At 43.6% G+C, this 14713-nt stretch overlaps 3 protein-coding genes across 3 annotated transcripts; 1 reads left to right on the top strand and 2 right to left on the bottom strand.

Annotated features, from left to right (window-relative positions):
* Positions 1-4740: 4740 nt before the first annotated feature.
* On the top strand, positions 4741-6757 carry Bfra_001695 (putative glutamic acid rich protein; the record flags this gene model as incomplete). Its single annotated transcript, XM_037332120.1, has 3 exons — positions 4741-5452; positions 5513-6459; positions 6518-6757. 3 exons carry the CDS (start codon positions 4741-4743, stop codon positions 6755-6757), a joined length of 1899 nt encoding a protein of 632 aa, XP_037196274.1.
* Positions 6758-7926: 1169 nt separating this feature from the next.
* Bfra_001694 (putative 3-oxo-5-alpha-steroid 4-dehydrogenase protein) lies at positions 7927-9833 on the bottom strand (the record flags this gene model as incomplete). Its single annotated transcript, XM_037332119.1, has 5 exons — positions 7927-8004; positions 8501-8931; positions 9082-9132; positions 9320-9422; positions 9576-9833. The coding sequence occupies 5 exons, from the start codon at positions 9831-9833 to the stop codon at positions 7927-7929; spliced, it is 921 nt and encodes a 306-aa protein (XP_037196273.1).
* Positions 9834-11266: 1433 nt separating this feature from the next.
* Positions 11267-13297, bottom strand: Bfra_001693 (putative serine palmitoyltransferase 2 protein; the record flags this gene model as incomplete). Its single annotated transcript, XM_037332118.1, has 1 exon — positions 11267-13297. The coding sequence occupies one exon, from the start codon at positions 13295-13297 to the stop codon at positions 11267-11269; it is 2031 nt and encodes a 676-aa protein (XP_037196272.1).
* Between the last annotated feature and the right edge of the window lie 1416 nt (positions 13298-14713).

Below are 14713 nucleotides of genomic sequence, written 5' to 3'. Positions count from 1 at the left end.
GGTGACTGCGGGATTCCCTAATGTGTCGGGGAATTTCATGAAAAGTGCAATGCACCGAAAGGCTTTTAAAAACAGTTGGTAGGTATTTTATGCGATTACCCGCGAGACCATACGGTACGTGGGAAGCCGTATGTTTTTGTAGCACAAGTTACCAATTAAAAGAACATTATGTATTTTCAAGGAAAACCGGAAAAGAACAAATCTGAAGGAAAGAAAAGAAGGGGAAAATGGGGTGAAAAGATTGAAGATATTGGGATGATCTAGAGTTTTGGGATCTGAGATTAAGGAAAATTATTAAGGGAGTTGAGTCGATGACATAGAGAGTTGTGGAGTTGTAGTGGAGTTTGGGGTGATTTACTAGGTGGTTAGTAGGTATCTAGCTAGTGATTAACCTTTTCTAGTACGGTCGTGTTGCTGGTTAGGGTTTGGGTTGAGAGATGAACCCCACCAAACGAATGCAGGAACACTCTTATCGATTAGAGAGAGGGATCAGAGGGGGAGGGGGAGGGGGAGGGGAAACTGGAGATGGAGATGGAGATGAAGTCGAGTTGAAGATGTAGATGAAGATGAAGTCGAGGTTGAAGATGTAGATAGAGCCACTTGATCTACCTTACCTCTAGTCTACTCATCGGACGAAAACTTTGGACGATGAACAGATGGAAAGATTGTAAACATTTATCTTGCTCAATTGATTCATTTCGTCATTCACTCCAATTCATTCCAAATTCATCATTGATGTTGTGGGGAGTACATATGATCCTAACCCGTAGCACAGCAGCCCATCTAGCTAGGTAAGTTTATGGACCAAGTGAGTACCTGCTACTACCTGCTACTACCTGTCTAATATAATCACTCTATCGTCTTTCATCCATCCAAAATGCCCGATGCTATCTCACGTCACAATATTCTACCACATCGTACCATCGAGGGGCTGCCGTATGGGCGGTTTCCTATTTCAGGTTCGACCATATTGGGTACGTACAATACCAACCCAACAACTGCGCATGTTAGTAGATCTTCAGCTCGATCAACAATGCTAATAAGGTCTCGTTACATATATCTGGACCGTCCTATATTTCAAGCTTGGGTCGAAACTGACAGCTGTCACTTTGATAGATTTATTACGCCTCCATACCTCTCTCTACCTAGGTACTTTGATAGGTACCAGTAATTGATAGATACCAGTAATAAGTAGTTTATCTTGTCAAAAACTTAGTACCGACCTAGGACGTTAGCTTTGATGGACGGATTTCTTTATAGTTACCTCCCCAGTAGGACTTCAACATCTATAAAGTTTGTAGCAAGAAAGAAAAAACCTTGATAATTTTCATATACACTCGAGCGTCTTGCGCAATCCCCTTTCATCCTAGAAAAAACCTACACCTTGAGTTCCATCAGATCAAAGGGTAGGTCGAGGGTAGACTGTCCTTGGTGCTTGCCTATCCAGATAACTTGCAGGCTAAAGTTTCGACGATCACATAACCTTTCAATCTTGGCTTCTTCATAAAGATCTTCAACATCCTGATTTATATTTGGAATTGAAACGGTCTCGTATCTTCCTCTTCAGAATTCGAGAAGAAAGGGCTCTCAACATGCCGAGGATTTCTGTGATCAATCTTGAATCTATGTTTGTAGTACCTAGCTAGATAACCACGGACCTACCTACTTTCTTCAACTTACCTCTTCATGGATATTTCATATCTTGGAATCACAATAGAAAATGGCCCATTAACTCATTAACTCACTAAGTCACTAACTTGCCAACTTCATTCTTCCCCGAGAGCTACCTACCTAGTGTGTACAGCGAACTCCCAACGATGATCCGTCCATCTTCACTGCTGCAAGCCAAGGAAGTTATCGCTAGGTTCCAGGTATATCAACGGAGCCTCACATAGCCCAATAACCGTTATCGAGCCTTGCAGCCTCTCATCGCATTTGACCTTCCATCATACAAGGTAATCTGTTTGTAGGTATCCTGAGCACTGTACCAGCTATTTATTACAATCTAGCGGGCGAATCTGAAAACCACAGAATCACGTTCAAGCAAAGTACTCCTACTCGGCAGGTGTAACCTCTGAGTGTAAGAAGAACCGAGCCTCCGAGCTAATACTCCTTTCGACGATATAAAAAATGTATTCAAGTCATGAGGGTAAATGTTTCATGTTGACAAAAAACCCCGAAATAGAATTCAAACAAGCAAGATCAATTCTTGACTTTCATCTGAAGAAGAGAGCGTTCATCCCTTCTCATTCTCATGGTCAGCAACCGACGAAACCAAGTATATTTGAATTCTAGACCCCACCTGAATCCATCAACATCAACATCACATCACACTTGGGTATCACAAGAACAGAGCACGAGAGGGAAGAAGAGACATACGTCTCAAAAGTCAATGAACAAACTAGTCAGCCAATGTTTTTCACTAGGCGGACCTAGGTAGATGCTAAATTCTTACCGTTGGATACAACCCCAATCCTCAGCGAAGAAGGCAACACTCCCCATCTATGACTCTGATGTTGCTGTCGATAAAGCGAAATTACAAGTAGGCTATGGTTTGTGGCTCATATATGTAAAGAGGAGACTTTTTCCCATACCTTGGCGGTCTCTGTAACCAACAGTTGCACCTTTTGTGCTCCACTCCACGTCTCAAGTCAGTACAGTACTGAGTCCAACGGGTGGTCCGCTGCGGGAGTGCCCAGGTCGCCAGACCAACAAATGGTTCATGAGTGTAAAGAGGAACTCAGCCTCTCTTTTCTCTCTTCACTACCAACCAAACCATGAAGTGAAACGCCTTTACTCGACTAAGTACTGACGAAGGAATGTTCATGCAGGAAGAAAGATACAACTGCTCTTGTAGGATTTATCCACCATCCAAATAGGAGATATCTTCGATTACATGTGATGTTGGCGGCAATTATGTTCACCTAATTCGGTTCTCAAGCGCAGCGCTTTTGCACCCCTCGATCCAAAATTCCACAATTTGGTTGGAACAAATGATAATCTTCTATTTTGGATCTTTTCTGGATTGGAGATTGGAAGCACGCTGTTGAAGGACGGCTTGAAGGGTTTGAACGGCGGCTCACTAGACCTTGAAGTCGACCTCCCTCTTTAGCCAGGAAGTAGAGCCGCTGTCAGTGACCAACAGACCCCATTTTGAAGCTTACTATCATGAATGAAACTATCTCTCTATGTGACGGTGACTGACTTATTACAAACCTTCTTTCTGTCTCTTTATTAACTTTATGATCGTTTCTTTCCCTGGCCTTTCTTCTTCATACTACTCCTCCTCCTCCTACTCCTCCTCCTCCTCCCTCCTCCCTGCTGCCACCTCGAATTACCTTGTGTCAGAAAGCACCAGGAACTTTGGGCTCAAACAATAATCATCAACCCAACGATCGTACTCTCAAGGAATAACCTTACCTCGTTCGCATTATACTTTCTCATTGACCGACCTCTTTTTTATTTATTTTCGATCTTGTTTTAGCATACGTTATCACGAATATCACGAGTTTATACGAATTTCTTTCCTCGAATCATTTACCCTAGACGTGTGGTGGTTTTCAACCATCCAATCCATTCACCTCCAATTTACTCCAAAGTCCAAAGTGTCAATCATTCCTGCTGTGGATATCTGCACAATTACATCAGACTTGAATTGGACCGAGTAACACTACCGGGACCTTGATATCTATTCAATCGTGTGAATATTTATTTACCCCGTCCAGTCCAAGAATTCGTTCCCAGCCAATCAAAGGAAACAGGAAATCTTCCAGTTTTGATATTTCATATTTCACATCTTATTGCGGGAAAAGAAGATTTGAAAAGAAGGGCAAAGGGGAGAACAGAGAGAAAGGACGAGAAGAGAAAAAAAGAAGGAAAGGAAAGGAAAAGGAAAAGGAAAGAGGATATTTCTACGATCTTCTCCATTTTCAACCTGTGACAACAAAGTATTCACAACTTTCATAAGATTGATTGATTGATTGATTGATTGATTGATTGTTGATTGATTGGAATTCTTATTACGGATTACATGCGGAATCCCCCACCAACAATTTCAGCTTTCTATCGCTTCTAGATCTCACAACCATCGAGGAAAGTCCAAGGAAAAGAGGAAAATCCCACTTCAAAGTCATTTTTTCCCAAAAATTCAACCCACCACAGATCTCTTTCCCGCTCACCTCCCCACCTTGAATGAAAGACTTGACTCTGTAAGTCTCATTTATCTCACTTATTCACCGGTAAAACATCTCCATCCAAGCTGGGCACCGGGGCAATCAACTGGGATTGGATTTACGAAACCTTACACACCACACACCCTGCGCACCTTACACACCTTGCACTCCTCTTCAACTTTATTCACGAGCCAATTCCAGATACCCAAATCAGCCCAACCGACGCAAGCCCCTCCAGTAGCTCGTCATCCCATCTATTCATTTCTATTACCTTCATTCAATACCACCACCTAACACCACCTCCACCATCATTGTCCATTATACAAAACCCGTCCATCTTCCAGCCTCGTCATTTTTCTTCTTTTGATTTTTCTCTTCCTTGGCTTATTCGGTTTCACATCTACCAAACACGTACCCCATCTACTCTTTGGGTAGATACCTAAGTGATTCACATCTCACATACGTGATTGTATTCCCGACATCATTAAAATACTACACCTGTGCGAATACAAACAAACGCTTTCAATAAGTATATCGACCGTACAAGCAACAATACAAGCAACCGAACATGTCTCGACATGGCGCCCCGTCTCGAGTGACGGAATTTGATGAGCGTGATACTTATTATCGAGCGACAGCTCCACCGCCCGCTCAAGTTCGAGTAAGAGAGCGTGATCATGAGGAGACTATTGACTTCAGTACCCGAAGAGGTCCAGAAAGACCTCGAAGACGTTCATTGGATTTCTTACGAGATGATTACACGCGATCAGAACCAGGTCAAATGGTCGTAAGAGAACGCGAAAGAGAAACATTCAATGACGGACCACTTGTGCGACGAGCAAGATCTCCTTCTCCTCCACGATTTCGTGAGAGAATTGTAAGAAGTGAGGTTGGAGTACGAGAGCCTTCTCCACCAGCGGAGAGAATCCGAACAAGAATTATTGAAAGAGAAAAGGAAACTCCAAGATCTCCATCACCCCCACCACAACTTCGCGCACGAGTTATAGAGACAAGACAAAGATTCAGAGAGCGTTCACCATCTCCTCCAGCACCTTCTCCAGTTCGCATTCGTGAGAGAATCATTGAGCGTGAAAGAGAGAGAGAGAGAACACCTTCCCCACCGCCACAAGTTGAGAGAATTCACACTCGAATTGTTGAAAGAGAGAGAGAGAGAGAACCTTCTCCATCACCATCTCCCCCACCAACCCCACCACCAGAGATTATTCGAGCACCACCCATTCACCGAGAAATTATTACACATCATCGTCATATCGATCACGGTAAGTTCAACTGTCATTCCCACGATAATTATAGTTTACCCTTACTAATTAATAAATAAGGTTTCGAAAGAGCGCCAGCTCCAAGTCCACCCCCACCTCCCCGTCGTGCCCACACCCCTGCACCACCAAAAACCGAAAAGACTGAAATCGACATCTATCGTTCCGGTAACAATACGGAAGTTGATATCACAAAAACAAAAACCAGTGGTCGCGAAAAGCCTATGTCACCTCCTCCACGAAGAGAATATTATGATGATTCCATCTTATATGAGCAAGAGCGTGATAAGCTACGTGTTAGAGATACCCGTATTGATCTCAGCAGAAGAAGAAGTTTGAGTGCTCGTCCTGACAAGGAGAGAGTAAATCTCGATATCCGGGATGAAGATGAAGCTGATTTCTATGCCCGTAAGGTTCAAGAAAGAGCCGTTATTGGTGAAGCATTTAACGGTGCCACAAAAGATTGGTCAATCGTTGATGTTCCTCCCGGAACTGAGAGAATCCAACTAGATGGTGTTGGGGGTGGAAGTCAAGAAATCACTTGGCAGAGATTCAATGGTGTACGACGAAGCAAGTTCAATCCTGAGCGTGAGCGCAAGAGAGAAGAACCTGAACGTGTCGAGAAGAGAATCGAGATCCGCGAACGTGAGCGAGAAGGTCCTAATCGTACTACTGAGCATATCGAGATTCGTGAGCGTCAAAGTGCTGCACCTTCTCCACGCGAATCTTCAACCACCATTGACATCGATATCTCTAACTCTAGCAGTCGTAAACCACGAAGCCATGCCAGTGGACCAACATACGAGAGAGAAAGAGAATACGAACGTATTGAGGAAAGCTCTGATCGTCAAGTTGGCTTCCCATTACCTCGTGGTCCACCAAAGAATAGGATGGGTGATTTATGGACTGAAATCACCAAGGACTTGGTCGCCAAGGAAGCTATCGAGGAACTTGGTTATGATTATGAAGAAACAGAATTCTTCTATTACATTCTTCAATATCTCAGATACGTAAGTTTTCTCCCTGCCTTACTTACATTCCTCGGAGGATATACTAACAAGCCTCTAGCAAGATGTCGAGGAACTCGTTGCCCTCTCCGAAACCGTCCGCCGCGAAAGACAAGATCGCATCCGTGAAATCGAACGTGAACGCATTCGCATTGAACGTCGTGAAAAAGAACGCGATGATTGGGAGCGAGCAGAGCGAAGAAGAGAAAGAGATAGCGGCTACGACGATGAGCGAATCATCGAGAGAGAAATCATCTGGGATGATCATAGAAGACGCGAGAGACCTAGCAGACGTTGGTAATTCTATTCCCATTGCCGGGATCGAATCGTCAATGTGAGCCGGTCGATTGAAAGAATCGAAACTGCACAGAGGAATTGCAGACGAAAACGAGAAGAGAAAGCGGAAAGGGAAAAAAAAGAAATCCAACTCTCTACGAATATGATGAAATGAACCGATGAAACGAACGACAGATGAAACAAAATACGACGTTACGGCTGCTACATAATGACATTTGCGCTTGTACTTGCTTGCACCTAGCATCGACTCCCTCCTCATAGCGCTGTTGCATTTCTTCATTCCTTCCTGTTTTTTTATTGGTTTCCTTTCGATTGATCGATTCGGTCTCTCACTGCGGGGATGAGTGGGAAGCGTCTTCTATCTGTTCCTGGGTCATTCTTGTTGTCTTACCTACGTACATACCTACCTACATCACCGTTTCTTCGTCCAGAAGAAAGGTACACACACGTATTTGTTGGCATGGATATGGATGGGTAGATAAATAGACAAGATTTTCTCGCTGGAGGGATGAAAAGAATGGATGGGAATGATGGATGGATGGATGGATGGATGGGCTTAGTTGGTTTATTTTCTTGTGTTTTCCTTTTCTTTTACTCTTTTTGTTCCTCCTCTTTGGTTGCGTGTTTTCTCAATGGATTGTATTTGATTGCTCTTGTTTATTTATCTATGTGTGTTAGGGAGGGGGAGGACGGTTTGAAATGAGAGAGGGAGGGAGATGGATGGGTGGGTAGCAGACAGACAGGCAGGCATACTTTTAACGAATGATTATGAAAATGAAAACATGATTGATACACTTTGATGCGTTTGATTCTTTTATTAATTTTCATTAGATAGGGCTTGATTGGATGAGATGGTATGAGATGGTATTCTCATTTTCTTGAAAGAGATGTGAATGATTGAATGATTGAGTGAGTGAATGAGTGAGTGATTGAGTGGATTAATATCATGTAAACCTAAGAGTATATCTTCCCTTGTCCTTTCACTACAAGTATCGATTCAGCACCCCTGCCCCGTCCACGACCGTCCCTCATCTCTCCTCATCTTCCTTTCCTTTCCTCTCCACCCCCTTCCCTCGACCCATCAAGTTCCTAGGAATAGCATAGAATAACAGAGCATATCCCCAACATACTCATTCTTCAATCTAACCCTCCTTCCATCCATCCCACAACCCCCTAAAACTTCGGAATGAACATCGGAGTATTCTCCTTCCACTGCTGATAATCCTTTCGATGTCCGTATTTCTTATCATACTATTTTTGGGAGGGACGCGAATTAGTTTGCTTTTCTCTTCTCTTCTTTTCTTTCACGTGCATGCTCTTCTCCTTTATCGATTTCCTGTTTTCCGAGTCCAACATATCGAGCACTCCAGATATTGAAATGGTAGCGCTCCTAGTCTCCAATGGGATCGAGAGACTTGATTATCCGAGAGAGACTCCTGAATAAAACTCTACGCATGGTACTTGCGCTCGCGAGTATTCCAAGACGTGACTAGGAGCGCTACCATCTCAACAGGATAGGCGAGGAGAGAGATGCGTTTCTCGCATCAAAAGGTGCTTTCGCCTGAGCAAGCGGGTAAGATCTCATTCTCTCCTCTCCCAGTCCCCCTTTCCACCATGTGCACACCGCATTTAACAACACCACTCAACCAAAAACAAACGACAAAAGAAATGATCAACATACCTTCCCCTCGCTCAACGGTACCCCACTAACCTTCAACAACAAAAAGCACACAAACGCCGGACTCACTCCCGCAATACCCACCCCCAACGCCTTCCCCCAAACCCCACTCGTGCCCATCCCCAACTGACCTACTCTCCCGGTAAGCACCCCCGCACTCAAAACCGCAATTCCAGTCCACAACGTCGCTTCTCCGAAATAATTTGGATGTCTGCTTTTACTCCACAGACCACTGGTGAGGAAATCCTCATCGTGCTCTTTTCTCTTCTTCGCAGCGACCCAGGCGGATTTTTGGCGATCGGCGACGATTTCAAAGGAGAGACCGCCGGCGAAGAGGAGAAGTCCGATGATATCGGTTAGCATGAGAGTGGGGAGGGTGGAGAGAAGAGGGTGTGGGAGAGAGTTGAGGGCGAGGACGGGGAGACAGCAAAGGGATACCCAAGTTGCTTGGGCGAAGAAGGCGCCAAAGAATTTAGTGGGGGATTTTTTGATTTCGTCGACTGGGAAGGTGTCAGTTGGGTTGATGTAGGAGAAGGGGGGGAAGAAGAAGAAATGTATATATATATGTATGAGAGAGAATAGTGACCCCGACTCCATTCCCCCTCTCTCACACATCATAATCGAGAAACGCAGAATAAAAATAAACTCACATCGAGAATCATGTCCATCCTCCATTATTCTCTTGAAGAGATAACTACCAACTAATTTGTCACCACGTTAGCAACGTGACACGATACAATACACTCCAAAACAAACAATTTCGACTGGAAATCCCCAGCTCGTGAATTACCCCAACCCATCCATCCATCCATCCCGAAGTCACAATCACCACATCGAGCAGAAAACACGAAAAAAAATCAAAATCAAAAGAATCCAAGAAATACATACGTCTCGTAGCCCAAATCCCCACCGCCGCACTCAAAACTACCTGTCTCCAATTCAACGCATTGGCACCTCCAGTTCCGGTAAATGCTTCGAGGAGTTTAGGCCACTATTTCATATCAGATTAGTTTTTGATTCACAGTTCACATCATTTTTCCTCCGTTTCCCCCTCTCCTCTCCTCTTCCCCAAACCAACCCCCCCCAAAACCAAAAGATAATCAAAAGAAACCCCAAAGAAAGAAGAAGGGAAAAAAAAACTCACCTCCACACTCCCCTTTCCCTTCCCCAGCACCCCCGCCGCCGCCCTCGCCCTCACCGTCGGCAAATAAAGCGACAAGGCCGTCACACTCAAATACGTCAAACTGCCACTCAAATCATAGAAGCGTTCGGACTGGGCCGCGATACTCGGGATTGCGACGGCGGCTTGCAGGAGATAGGCTGCGCCGACGGCGGGGACCAGCGTGCGCAGGAAGGGAGAGCGGAAGTTGGTGAGGTGGAGGAGGGTTTGTGTTAGTGTCATTTTGGGGGGGAGATGGGATGGGGTGGGTTGTTTGTTGGATTGAATTGGAGAAGAGGAGAAGAGGGTGTTGTATGTGTGTGTGTGTGTGTGTGTGTGTGTGTGTGTGAAAATGTGAAGATGTTACAATTCGATGAGATGGGATAATAGTCCTTGATCCTTAATCGTTCACTCTTCACTCTTCACTCTTCACTCTTTCTTCACTCTATAATAACCAAACAACAACAACAACCCAATAGTAAACCAATCCAATAAAGCACCCAACCCAACCTACCTAATAAGCTAAGCTAACCTAAAATACCACAACCCCCATCACAAACTCCTTCTTCTCTTCCTTCCCCTCACTCCCTCCTTCCCCTCTAACCTAATCTAGCCTCCACCTTCGTATTTCATCATCCTACCACATTACACACGTCGTATATCTATAATGACGACATAGACTTTTTTCTCCATTCCCTCACAAGCTTGCAGCCTTACAGCCAGAATTCCTGCCCATCTATTCAGGCCACCACACCAACACAACGATCGAAATTCAAAATTCACAATTCACAATTGATCGACATGAATATCGATTTTTAACTTCACCATCGGAAAACGGCTTTTTGCATTAAATATTCAAGAAAAAAATTATTCCCCTGACGATCGATTTTTTTTAGTGTCGATCAAACCCGAGGATCACTTGTCAATTTATTAGTCAATTCATTTCGACCTCACAGTAAAAATAAAAATAAAGTCATGCATGATATCGTAGAAAAAAAATTAAAGAAAACTTCAAAACTTCAAAACTTCAAAACATGAATATATCGTCGATTCTCAATCATTAATTCAATTCTCTTCTCTTCTTGTCTTGTCTCTTCATCTGTCTACTCCATTTCCTTCTTCCATCTTCTCATCGTTCCTCTTCCACTTAACCATCACTATGCCATACCTTCCATCCATCCCAATCATATACACCCCAATCCATTTCACCCATACCCATTCATCAATCATCTAATTATTAATATTATAGTAATCGCATTCCCGACCACTTTTCTCTCTTTCATCCCATCCATCCACAGCTTTCAACCACAAAACACAAACCCCAATACAGATCTGTATCGGTATTTGATTTTGTATCTGTAACAAATCATTGTCCTTCTCTAGACGCCTTAACGAGTGTTTTGTTTTGGTTATTCCCACTCCCCAATACCATCAATCGGTGGAATCAAATCAATCATCCACCAAAAATATTCCTCATAAAAAACTGGTCATTTGAGAAAAAAACCAAATCATAGTAGAGAAGAGGAAAAATGTATAAATGAATAGAAAAAAAATCAAAAAGGCCATGGCAAGGGGTATCTTAACGATATGCCGCGCCAAATGAATTAACAGAAAAAAAAAAGCACCGGACAAGAACGTAATGTACATAAGTCATTCATAAAGTGGGGTAAAACCCATCAACGCAAAGGTTCTTTGACATCTGCTACACCATTGGCGATGACTTCTCTCAACGACCAGCGTGGGGGCTTAACAACTCCTTGAAGACCGTTTGCCCTTTGCCATTCCTTTTCCATTTCAGGTGTAACACCATCAGGTAGATGTTCTGCACCACCGGCTACACCAGTGGAGAACTTAAGCTGAAGTACGTCTCCAACTTCGTCACAAGCAGCCAAGATACGATCCATATCATCCTTGTTGTGGGCTGCGGAAACACAGAAGCGGGCACGGGAAGAGATGAGTGGCGTGGCGGGATAACCGACAATGACGACGGAAATCTTTCTTCGAAGCATTTCATGGGAGAAAGCAGGCATTTTGGCGGGGTTGTACAGAACAATTGGGATAATTGGAGAATCATCATGACCGTAAACAATGAAACCGAGGCGCTTCAATCCCAATCGGAGATATCTCGAGTTGAATGCAATTCGTTGTAATCTCTCTTCACCTTGACCAGGAGCGATTTCTCCAGAGATGATTTTCAAAGCGCTGAGAATTTGCATCAAGACTGGTGGGGTAGGTGATTCACCGTACATAGTTGCCGCGTTTGTTTGCCTTAATTTATCAATGATATGTTTTTCACCAGAGATATAACCTCCGTTAGCACCGAAAGATTTAGTCAGAGTACCCATAAGGATATCAATCTCGGCAGGATCAATTCCAAAGTAATCGCATACTCCACGACCGTGAGGACCCATAGCACCAATAGAATGAGCCTCATCGACGAAAAGATTGAACTTGTACTTCTTCTTAAGAGCCAAGACTCCTGGTAAGTTGACCATTGTACCTTCCATGGAGTATAAACCTTCAACTACAACCAAAATCTTCTTCCATGGTCGATGAGTTCTAGGTTGACCTTGCGAGATGACTTCCCGGAGAAGTCTTTCCAAATCATTCATATCATTGTGCTTGAAGGACATGATCATAGCTCTTGAAAGACGTGCACCGATACGGATAGAAGCGTGATTCAATTCATCAGAAATAATGAGTGAGCCCTTTCCAACCAAAGCTGGGAAAGCAGTTGCGTTGGTGGCGAAACCCATTGAGAATACCATTGCAGCGGGTTTTCCAACAAACTTAGCAATTCTGTCTTCAACCTCCAAGGCCAAATCCGAAGTACCGGCATCCGCTCGAGGACTCGCAGAGCTAATTCCGTATTTCTTGATTGTCTCTTCAACTGCATCTGCGCATGGTCCTTCTGACTGAGCAAATCCGAGATAGTTGTAAGAACTCAAATTCAGAGTTTCTGTGTACGTGCCGGTATATTGATAGTTCTTGTTGAAATCATCAGTCTTTCGGTCAATAAGAGTAATGTATCTACCAGGAACTCCAGTAATTGGACGAGCGAAACAATCGTCAATACGCAACTTCAATCTGCGAACATAGAAATTGTCAAAATCACTGTTGAGGGCGGCGTAGCCATTGGCAGCAGTAAGATGTCGGTAGGCTTCAGGCTTGAACCTTTTTCCAAAGAAATCCCGAACATGTCCAAATATGATCAAGACCAAGTAACTTATGTATGTAGTAAGAAGGTAATAGTATGGCGGTTCGTCCTCGACTGGATCTTCAAGGACTCCATGATGCTGACTGACATATTTATGACTTGGGTGGTTCAATGGACCAAATTGTGCATCTCTTCTTGATTGCAACTTTGCCTCTGCGACGGAAGGTGGTTGAAAAAGTGTCGTAGGTGGTTCATCCATGTTGACCTCGCCAGCCTTTGCAGTGGAGAGAGAAATTGTGGGAAGAGATAGAGATGCTGGACTGGGCGATGGATTATCCAGAAGGCGCTGTTGTTGTGCGGCAACAGCAGAAAGGAGGGCCGCCTGAGCAGATTGTTGTTCCTTGCTCTTTGGTGAAGAGGTGAAGAAATTGGTCAATCTGTTGCCCTTTGAGGTCGACGACCTACGAGCTGTAGGGTTGTCGGATTGCGGTGTAATAGCCGCAGGCGTGATAGAACTAGCGAACGGATTTCGAGGAAGTCTTTGAGGCATCGTGTTCATGAATCAAAAACCCTGCTCAGAGCAGATTAGAGTATATAGCGTTGGAAGCGTAGACTGAATGCAAGTCGTATGCCGATGTTTCTCCAAAGAACTGGAGACCTTTGTTTATTGACTTGTGAGATAATTGACTCGGAGGGATATAGAGGAATAGATATCGAAGATCAATAAGGGGTATTCGTAGTCTGTGGGCTATGACGAAGGTGGTTGGCAGATTAACTAACGACGGAGTTCTAGGATGAGGATTTAATATCAGTAACGTGGACAATTTATAATGCAGGGAGAAGAGCTGTGGGGCGAAGCACTTGATATATGTTCTCAAGAATCTTGACAGGGGAGAACGATGGAAGAAGACAACGAAGACTTCGAAGTAGTATAAGTATATCATAAGAAGTACAGACGTTTTTGTGCCCAGGGCACGATGAGGGTTAAATTGGGCATCGATTTTTAAGGCAATCGAGATTAGATCGATAATTGAGGGAAATTGAGGAAAAAGTAGACATACCAAGGATGGAATTTTATGCTTTAGTGAGTTAGGATTGGCCGTGTAGTGTGTATTGGTATATTGTTGCAATATTAAATCGGTGTGAGGTGTGAAATACTTTTTTGTTGATGCTGAATGCCGATGCTGATTTCTTTATTTTCGTTTTCAAGAAATAGAATGAATGGGAGTAATCCTTCTAATGGCAGAATGGTGGTTGAGAGGATTGAAACTAAGTTCGCGACGAGAAAGTAAAACACCGTTTGATCGTTCTTCGTTCTTCGTTGATCGCTCTTCGTTCTTCGTTCCTTCTCTCCTCCTGTGTGGGAGATTTAAGGCTGGCTAATCGGTCACCGCGGTGAGAGGTTCTTGCCAGGAAAAGAGGGACGAGATGTGGCTGGATCTGAAGCTATCGTTGAAGAAGTTACTGTAGACACTCCAAACACTCAATTATAGTTTCGAAAGTGCTACTCGAGCAGGACTTCTCTCAATCGATACTTTGTAGAAACACACCAATATAGTCTGGCTTATGCTGTCTTATTATTATGATGATAAGTAAGATTGACAATCAACAAGGCAGTACCCTTTTGGATAAGAAGACCTTCATAAAGTTTCGATGTAACGGGGGATCACAATTCGCAAAGAAGGGAAGAAGAGTGAAAATGTGAAATAAAGGAGAAGAGATATGGATTTTTAGGTTACTCGAGGTAAATGAGGTTCAACATGGGTCAAATCTACTAATTATGTGATAAGTTGGCGGTACCCAAGAGAGTCTTTGAAATCTTCTAATGAACGATGATCAAAGCGGCTTTTGGCTCCGTATTAATCTATTAATCTAGACTTTATGAATTTGAAGAGTGCTTTCGGAGAATGAGCGGCGATGAGCATCGATGAGCAACGGAAGGATCGAATAATTCTAACAACAAGAA

Source organism: Botrytis fragariae, assembly GCF_013461495.1.
Source record: "Botrytis fragariae strain BVB16 chromosome Unknown tig00000006, whole genome shotgun sequence".
Lineage (NCBI taxonomy): Eukaryota > Fungi > Ascomycota > Leotiomycetes > Helotiales > Sclerotiniaceae > Botrytis > Botrytis fragariae.
This window is presented reverse-complemented; position numbering and strand designations above follow the sequence as displayed.